General features: G+C 48.4%; 1 protein-coding gene across 1 annotated transcript in view; it reads right to left on the bottom strand.

The window, feature by feature from the left end:
* The window catches only part of LOC106806826 (whirlin-like), a 69,897-nt gene that overhangs the window by 8,103 nt on the left and 51,854 nt on the right, over positions 1-9,940 (bottom strand). The window contains exons 5-7 of the mRNA XM_014808947.1: positions 8,372-8,568; positions 3,963-4,020; positions 2,228-2,437 (exon numbers count right to left, since the gene is read on the bottom strand). Of these exons, the coding sequence (XP_014664433.1) occupies positions 2,228-2,437; positions 3,963-4,020; positions 8,372-8,568 (465 nt within the window). The remainder of the gene's footprint in view (positions 1-2,227; positions 2,438-3,962; positions 4,021-8,371; positions 8,569-9,940) is intronic.

The raw sequence follows: 9,940 nt of genomic DNA, 5'->3' as shown, positions 1-9,940 counted from the left end.
GTCGACGACGACGACGAAACCGATAATGGTCGATGCGAACCGAAAGGGAGTTCGCACATTCAACTGCGTTTGCGCAAAAATTCGTGTGTAACGTGGAGAGATACAACATGAAACAACAGGCCGGGTGCGTTGTAGATACACACACACACACACACACACACACACACACACACACACACACACAGTCACTCACACACGCACGCACGCACGCACGCACGCACGCACACACACACATATAGATATTTATATTCATATTTATTTATATAGAATATATACCAATACCAATATAAAGATTGTTCCTGAGCAGCGCGGTTTGGACAACGCCAAGGTGCCGCGCACATGTCGCCACGCCCAGCCGACTCGCAAAACATCGCCTGTAGACACCCTATACTTCACATCGATGCACGTCGCCACGCGCCGTGCAACCCCTAGGCGATGTACCCGCTTGCACGTTATGCTCTGCTTAGTGAAATATTTATAAAATCGCTGCGGATTTGGCACGAGAGAATCGGCTTGGTCGTTATTCTGTCGGATTCGCTTGCATAGAGGCCGTCATAAGCCCGCACAAACCACCCCGTCTTAATAAACCGGGGGTGCAGTCGTTAATATCCACGCGAACATGCTAATCTGAGAATTGTCGCCGGTGACTGATCCAGCTTGATCATTGGGCATCGTCGTCGACAAGCTCAAAGAAAGCAAGCACTAACGCATCCACTGTCACGTTCGTCTTTTCCGTACTCGTCCAAGTAGTAGCCTATTGTTTTACGTTTTGTCTCGTTTAACAGCTGGCGTCCTCTGTCTTCGACTGCCTGCCGCGATGGTGGCGCCACCATGTGTTGCTTAAAGTAACTATTGCGAGAGTTTTCCAGTGTTTTCACCACTTTCATGACACCTACCGTTATTGCTTGAGTAACAGCAATTGTCTAGAGTAACAATAAAATGTCTTAGAACCTTCGTATTAACCAAAAAAGTGGCAGTTTCGAACTACTAGTTTGGTAAACAATCGTTTGTTGTCATCTTGAAACTAGCCGGAAGTATGGATTAGCTAGTGGCGCCACCGCTTATCTGCCATAGACAAAGTACAGGCTCTCTCCAATCATGCACTTGTTTTCAATTAATCACCGACACAAATACAAGTTTACCAATTCTGCCATTAGGCATTATCGCGACACAATAAAATGCATTGCTGTTACGATGTGTTCATATCCAATTTTCTATGCTATAACTGCATAAAATATTAGTATTTTTAATGTTGGTGTAATCAGTGATATTTCCGCTGTCAGGTGAGACTATATTCAGCTATATTTAGTTTTTCTAAGCAAAAATCTCGCAATACACACTTTAACAGACACGTCCGAGGATTTGCATCACGCTTATTAACTGTAACAAACAAGCTCGACCTCCCAAAGCTGGATGAATGCCAGCCTACGCGGCAGCCCGAGTGCTATCTGCCATGCTCCGGCTCCCACGTGACACTACTACTAGGTACATCTTCGTTATCCAACTACTTCCGCTCTAACCTAGAACGCAGATATCGCTGGCTTGTTGGAGCACCACTATACGAGAAAAACTCGCTGAAATGCGTTTTATAACTGCGTTCCCACTAATAAATTCCGTTTATTGACTTCCCCGTTTTTGCGAGCAACAGAACTATAAACTAATCAGTCCAGCTAGCATGTGGAGGAACACTTCGCCATAGATTTGCCGTGTACACATATCGGTTGTATATGGGTGTATATTCGATATATCAATGCACTTTACATGCTTGATATTTGCTTAGACTTTAGTGCATTTCACGCTAGAGGGGTTCATGTGCAAATGCACGCTGGCGTTAATTAATAATTAAATCAGTACTGTATAGGTAATGGGCGCATGTCACATTATAGCATTCTAAAATATATTATAGTTGTTTGAACCAGGATAGACATGCGATCAGTACGCGCGACATTGGATCTGATCGTCTTTGAAACTAGGTTGCTACCATTTGATTTCAGTGTTTAAACAAGAGACTCTGTTTGCGACTGCGATCGGGTTCCGTCAAATTAACGTGTACTGAGAAATTCGATAAGCGAGGTGACGGAAAAGTGAGGGCGTGCGTTACGTACGTTCCCGCTAACGCGCCGAGTGTCACAACGCACCGAATTCTACACGTTCTCTCGGTCCCGTACTCCTTTTACATACCGTTAGCTGTAACTGTCTTTACTAGTTATCTTACCCACCCGCTTACCTTGGCATCGGTGTCGAACAGCTCAAACAAAGCAAGCACTAACGCATCCACTGTCACGTTCGTCTTTCCGTACTCGTCCAAGTAGTAGCCCATTGTTTTGCGTTCGGTGTCGTTTAACAGCTGGCGTCCTCTGTCTTCGACGGTCTGCCGCGACGGTGGCGCCACGGTATGGTGCTTGACAGACACGTCCCCGGGTTTGCATATTGCAGGCTGTAACGCGTGTGAAAAGAGAGCAAGATAAGGAATTGTTTTGATTCTAGAACCCAGAGCGCGCGGGAATAGTCGGCTGTAAAAGCCGCGATCGTACAGTTCTGCAGTCGGCGGGTATATTCTATGCGCGCTCCAGCGACGTACACTTACAGCGACGACGCGCTTGATTCTGCCGACGACCGCCAAACGCTTGCAACTCTAAGCGATTTTTGCGAAAAAGCAAACGGACAGATGCGGCAAATTTCGCCTCAATTTTGCTTTCCGAAAACGCGCGAAACGCCGAAGATTTACGAGTTTGCAAAAGCGTTCCGAAGCAGCCCGAGTAGCAGCTGGGTGGGGGGGGGGGAATTGGCGCGATGCCAAACGGCGCCAGCAATTGAAGAAGCGACACGACGTCGTCGATATGAACATCGAGTGGTGTTTTTTTTGGCTAGAACCCGACCAGACAGAACATCGCGCCGAACGCTTGACAACGGCTGTTGATCGCGACGCAGCGATGCGTCGGCTGGCTTCGCAACGAGAGAGCTAGACGACGGCGTGTGTATCGCCTGCTGTCTCTCTGCTCGCTCGAGATCAATCGGCCCCCACGTCGCTATAAACGACGAGCTTCATTTGGATGGAGCGCGCTCCCCCGGGGGTGCGAGGGATCTCCCTGCTACGCAACGCACTGCGGGCGTGTGCTGCGGCGAGAGCGAGAGCGAGACAAGAGGAGCGAGAGTGCGAGAAATAGAAAGAGGCAGAGAGAGAGAGAGAGAGAGAGAGAGAGAGGAGAGAGAGAGAGAGAGCGAGAGAGAGAGAGCGAGAGAGAGAGAGAGAGAGAGCGCGCGCAGAGGCGACAGAGAAGGAGCGAGAGAGAGACAGAGAGCGAGAGATAGGGCGGAAAGAGTGCAATAAATAGAGAAAACGCGAGAAAGAGTCAGTAAGAGAAAGAGAACGAGGCAGTTTAGGTTCGGCTTTCCGGCGTCTCATGCGTGCGGGGTGCATGTGGGTGTGTGCGTTCGTGTACGCGTGTGTACGCACGTTCACGCGTGTGTCTGTGCGTTTGTGTGCGTGTGTGCGTATATGCGTGCGTCTGCGTGTACGTGCGTGGGATATGTGTGTGCGTGCGTAGCACGAATGTTTTAACTTTGCTCGCGTGCGCGTGTGCCTGTGAAACGCGTCGACATTAAAAAGCGCACGACATTGACGGCTGCGTATAAACACGCGAAACGAATCGAAGCGCTCCATCCTCAAGCACGCAACAATCGCCTCGTCCGCAACGAGATGGATATCCACGCTCCTCGCAATCCCTGGGGTCGGGGAGGGGTCGGGAGGTAGCGACACGCCCCACTGGCAGTTCTGTGGGTGTTTCGTGCACGTAGCGAACACCTATCATGTACGTTTATCTGCGCTCAATCATATGAAATGTGATTGTGAAGTGGCGTGCATGCGTGTAGGTCCGTGTGTGTGCGCGCGCGCATGTGCGTGTGTGGGTGGGAGCAGCGCGTGTTTTCTCGGCTTGCCATCGACGGCCACACATACTCACCTCTGATTGCTGACTGTCGGAGTCCTGCCTAGTACCTGAGTTGTCTCCACTTTGTACGCTGCAAAACATGGACGCGTGTCGATTTCTCAATCATATCGTAACCGTCATGCATATATTATTTACTCGGCAGCGTTCAATCCCAGGGGCATGCAGAGGTCACTTAAAATGCAATAACCATGTACCTGAACGCATGAAGATGAGTGTGGAGATGGGAGGAGACAGGTACGTGAATGCTTGTGGGTTTCATCTCAGGAATGTAACATGACGTCATGCACAGCAACAGTTTCGGAACGATCGCGTGATGGATGATTATATACACAATAGCGTATAAACGGTGACCCTAATACCAAACGTAAACAGCGGGATAATACTTTGTTCGAGCCTAAAATACATATACAGACTCTCGTGTGAGGCAGGCGACGGTCGACGTCCACGCAATAGGATCAGAGAATGACTGGCAAAATTGCAGACTAGCACAGCGCAAATTGCACGCGAGGAGAGAGCTTGTTTGCGTGTACTGCTGACAACGATATGCCTCTCGTTTAACAACATTGCTGTTAAATTATAGACGTTTAAAATAGCTGCGAAATCATGGACGTTCCGTGAAAAATGTTTCGCGACGGTAAATGACGACAACGCGAATGGGCAGACTTAGTCTCTAATCGGTCTAAAACGGACACACGCACTCCTACTTACGCACGCATACACGCACATGTACATACACGCTCTCACACACGCCCACGCACACGCACACGCACACGCACACGCACACGCACACGCACACGCACACGCACACGCACACGCACACGTACACGCACACGCACACACACGCACACACACGCACACGCGCGCGCGCACACACACACGTACACACATGGAGAGACGGGTGAAAAGTAGAAAGATGTCGAGAGACTGCGAGAGGGAGCGCGAGACAGAGAGAGAGGGAGAGAGAAAGAAAGAAATGCTCGATCCCTCAAGCCAGCAAGCACCGCCGAATCGCCTCGTCGCAACGAGTCATGGGATATCCACTCCTCGCAATCTCCTGGGTCGGGGAGGGTCGGGAGTCTAGCGTGACACGCCCCACTGGCACGCTTTGGGGTTTTCGTGCACGTGTCGACACCTATCATGTACGTTTTAGCTGCGCTCAATCATATCGTGAATGTGATTGATGAAATGACAAGCTGGCCGGCATGCTGCGTGTGAGGTTCCGTGTGTGTGCGCTCTGGCGCGCATTGTGCGTGTTGTGGGGTCGGGAGAGCGCGTGTTTTCTCGGCATTGCCATCGACGATACAACATACTCACCTCTGATTGCTGACTGTCGGAGTCCTGCTCAGTACCTGAAGTTGTCTCCTCTTTGTACGCTGCAAAACATGGACGGCGTGTCGATTTCTCAATCATATTCGTAACGTCAACTAGCATATATTATTTACTCGGCAGCGTTATCCGGTGGCAATGCAGAGGTCCACTTTAAATGCAATACCATGTACCTGAACGCATTGAAGATGATGTGGAAATGGGAGGGGACGGTTACTGAATGGCTTGTTGGGTTTGGCGGGAGTCTCAGATGTAACATGACGTGCATGCACAGGAACAGTTTCGGAACGATCGCGTGATGGATGTTATATACACCCATAGCGTATAAACGGGACTCTCTAATACCAAACGTAACAGGGGGATATACTTTGTTTCGAGCCTAAAATACATATACAACTCTGTGTGACGGCAGCTGCGATCGGTCGACGTCCACGCAATTAGGATCAGATGAAATGACTGGCATAAATTGCATGACTTAGCACAGCAGCGCAAATTGCACGCGAGGAGAGAGCTTGTTTTGCGTGTTACTGGCTGACAACGATATGCCTCTCGTTTAAACAACATTGTCTGTTAAATTATAGACGTTTATAAAATAAGCTGGCGAATCTTGGACGTTCTCGTGAAAAAACTGGGTTTCGCGACGAGTAAAGTGACGTGACAACGCGAATGCAGATTCTTAGTCTGCTAATCGGTCTAAACAAACGGACACCACGCACTCGCTACTTACGCACGCATTACACGTCACATGTCATACCACGCCTCTCACACACGCCACGCCACACGTACACGTCACGACGGCACACGCACCACCACTACGCCACACGGTCGTAGCACTACACCGCATCCCGCGCGCACTACACACCGACACATATGGAGAGCCGGTTGTGAATAAGTGAGAAAGATGTCGAGAGACTTTCTTGCGACGAGGAAGCGCCGAAGACAGAGGACGAGAGGGAGAGAGTAAAGAGAGAGATGTAGAGACGAGAGAGAGAAGAGAGAGAGAGATGAGAAGAGAGAGAGAGAGGAGAGAGAGGAGAGAGGCAGGCAGGCACAAAAGATAAACAACGGACCACACATGGCTGCACAGCACGCGTGGTGGATACACAGCAAAAGACAAGAGAGCGAGGGCTAGAGGTACACGCTCGATTTTTGTCTGACATGTGAGATACTATATTGCCGCAGCGCATGCGCGCCGATGTTCTTTTTCCTAGCTTGTCTCGCATTTGACTGTCATGATAATGAAATGAAGGCTGATGAATCCCCCTCGCCCGCCGGCCCGAGGGTGGAAAACCAATTTTGGGCGGAAGGCCATGGGCATTAACATTGGTTCAGGGCATCTACAACCTGATACTACAATGAGAAGTCGGAGAAAGCAAGGCAGCGGAAGAGACCGGTGTGCAGAGCGCTGTATATACAACGCGCTCGATTTATGGAGATAAGCATTGGCTTCGAGTACACACGACAGCATTGCTCCCGGCATGCAGTGAATGCAATAAAGTCGCAATATGAACTACATCTAGGCAGATACGATATGTCAACATATGGCGAAACGTTTCTTTTTTCTGAACAACACTGCTCTGCATGTATCGTGTGTATCGCTGCGCTCGCCTAATGGTCGCCACACACTGCGTACGACGTGCCCTGTAGCGCGAACGTTTTAGCAACAGCCGAAAATTATTCCGATAATTCTTTTGGGCGACGGTGCTTGAGTGGCGTTTTCAACTGCGCCCTGTTAAAGGAATTGCAATGAACTTACGACTGAGAATGGGGGCTATCATCCTCACCCATTCAACCTTCTCACTAGAACTGACAGCGACTGATTAGAAAACGACATTGTCACTTCTGAGCCTCAATATCGAATCTACGTCACAGTGCATTTTCATCATAACTCGGGTCATCCGACCGCCCTCAGACATTGCGTCGCGCGAGAACTGGTTTTGGCATAAGCACGGAAGCCACGATGGCTTTCCTATGGCAACTCTCATGCTTGAGACGCACCCGAGTGGAAAGATTGCGGCCTATAAAGATGGCGAATCTGGTGCGGCAGCGCGTGCGTGTGCAACGACCGTAGCAAGGTAGTTCGCGGATCGATTTCATTTGAAAAATTGGAAATCACATAACTAAATCTCGTCACATTTACTCGGTTTCTTCTCTTATTAAATAAAGTAAAAGCAATCAATTCCTCCTTCACATAAGAAGTTAAGAAGACCTGCAGTAGATATTGAGTAGAAGATATACGTTACAGGTGTATATTTTTTTTAATCGTTATAATTAACGTGGCAAGGTTTTATTTGTAATTCAAATTCTTCATCGATGAAGAACACACTGCTCACTACGGGTATCACTTTCTATATATTAAAATGGCGTCCTGCGACTAACACCACAGTAAGCGCACAATATCAGTGTAGTAGGCCCTACTACTATGCATAGTAAAAGTATGCCTGATATTGATCTCCAGCTATCATCTGCAATACAGGCATTTAGTGCTGAAACACTATACACATCCACGCCTTCATGGCACAACCTTAGTGAACCTAAGAACTAGGAGCCAGCCACCATGCTCCTCTGTCCAGAGCCAGATCGATGATCAATCCATGTCGTAGGCCCGTTATTCGAGAATACTGGGAATATTATTTTAATACTGAATATGACCTTGTACAGTTGGGTACGATTATCCATCCTGCATCTATATTATTATATATATATTATTATATATAAATTATATATAATAGTTATATTAATATATATATATATATATCATATATTATATTTATATATATATATATATTAGTTAAGTAACGTGCGTGTACAGGTATTACATCTGTGTATGGTGTCGGCGGCCATCAGACATCTCCCCGCTCTCTCCTCTCTCTCTCTCTCTCTCTCTCTCTCTTTCTCTCTCTCTCTCTCTCTCTCGCTTTCTCGCCGCTCCGCTTCTCTTCCTCCCTCCCTTCCTCTCTCTCTCCCCCGTCCTTACCCTCTCTCACTCCCTTTCTCAATCCCTCATTCACACACACACGCGCGCATGCACACACACACACACACACTCTGTCTCTCCCTCAGTCTCTATGTCTCAGTCTCTCTCTCTTTCTCACCTGCTGCACTGCGAGTCGCTGCTCTCTCGGCCCATGATCCACTGCGTCTCGTCGTACAGGGAGCGCGCGTGCGGTATCTTGCCGACGTCTTTCACCGTCATGATCATGTGGCGCGCGAACTTGAGCACCTTGGCCGCCTCGGCGTGCGTGATGTCCTGAAAGCTGCTGTTGTTAATGTCCAGTATCTGATCGCCGACCTGCAATGGCGCGCACGCACGCGGGAAAAGAGCGAGAGAGTTCGTGAATAGAGGGCGGCTGCACCATGTATTATGCACTTCCTCCGCTCTCTTCGCTTCAAACTACAGTTTGGTGGCGCAGAGTTCCTGCTTTCCTGTCTAGATTCAGAAGGGACGGACCGGAGCACTGACGGGTACGGGGGGAGGAGCATTAGGGTCGTGCCCAACCCTCAACCGTCCGTCTTAGAATCAGAACTGGAAACGCCACAAATCAGTACTCATTGCGCCACAAATTTAGTGCTCACTAGGGCCAGATATTGCCATAAGAATGACTAAAATGGGCGGCTGAATCCCGCAGAAAGATCTTGCAGTGCTCCCATATACCACCCCATCCCTCGTTAGTGGTTGCTATAGCCCACCCTCCCCCCGCAGTTGCCCTATGCTTGGATGAGCCAATGGGCCGGAGAGGATGAAAGCGCAATTTGGTACAGATCTAGGGAGACGTGCTATGCGCATGACGTACTTAGTAGAGACGGATGAGTTCCTTTAATGACCAAATAAGCTTATTTCTAATTTATAGTACATCGGGGCAGAATCTCATGTCATCATTTGTATTTATGTTTGTTGCAGTGCAGCATATAAGGCGACATCGCATTTTATACACATCTTGATGCGTACTGGACGTTTGTACTGTACAATTAACAGACTGAACGCAAAATCGCATGAGAAACTGACAAAGCCCGATTCCTAAGAGAGCCATCAATATTAATTCCATGCAGATTGAACGTATCTAATGAATGAAACTCCACGCAAAAAGGCACGCGCACAAGTCGATGCACGTGATAATTAGTCGCTGCGCTGCGTTTTTCACTCGGCGATTATTATTAATTATGCGAACAAACATAATCAGATACATTTCTGTGAAAAAATACCATTATCATCCCTAGATGGTTAATAACTTCCTGTCTGGAATCGAGTAATTGAGATTTTACGTCGCAAACAAACGGCCCACTCCTTAGTTTGCTATAGGCAACTTCACACTCGCATTAGCAAATGCATGAAGCACAGAATGCAGGCAAAATTTCTTGACTAGCGTGAATAATTATATGGCGAGTCCATCTAATATCATAGCAGTAAATATCATGACAATAAGCGGTATCCCCGAGAGGGGCCGACCATCACCTAGGACGTAGGAGCAGGGCTTACATCTTCTTAGAGAGAGAGAGAGAGAGAGAGAGAGAGAGAGAGAGAGAGAGAGAGAGAGAGAGAGAGAGAGAGAGAGAGAGAGAGAGAGAGAGAGAGAGAGAGAGAGAGAGAGAGAGAGAGAGAGAGAGAGAGAGAGAGAGAGAGAGAGAGAGAGAGAGAGAGAGAGAGAGAGAGAGAGAGAGAGAGA

The sequence above is a fragment of the Priapulus caudatus genome, unplaced genomic scaffold, assembly GCF_000485595.1.
Source record: "Priapulus caudatus unplaced genomic scaffold, Priapulus_caudatus-5.0.1 Scaffold181, whole genome shotgun sequence".
Classification (NCBI taxonomy): domain Eukaryota; kingdom Metazoa; phylum Priapulida; class Priapulimorpha; order Priapulimorphida; family Priapulidae; genus Priapulus; species Priapulus caudatus.
The sequence above is the reverse complement of the archived record's forward strand: the minus strand, read 5'-3'. Positions and strand labels throughout refer to the sequence as shown.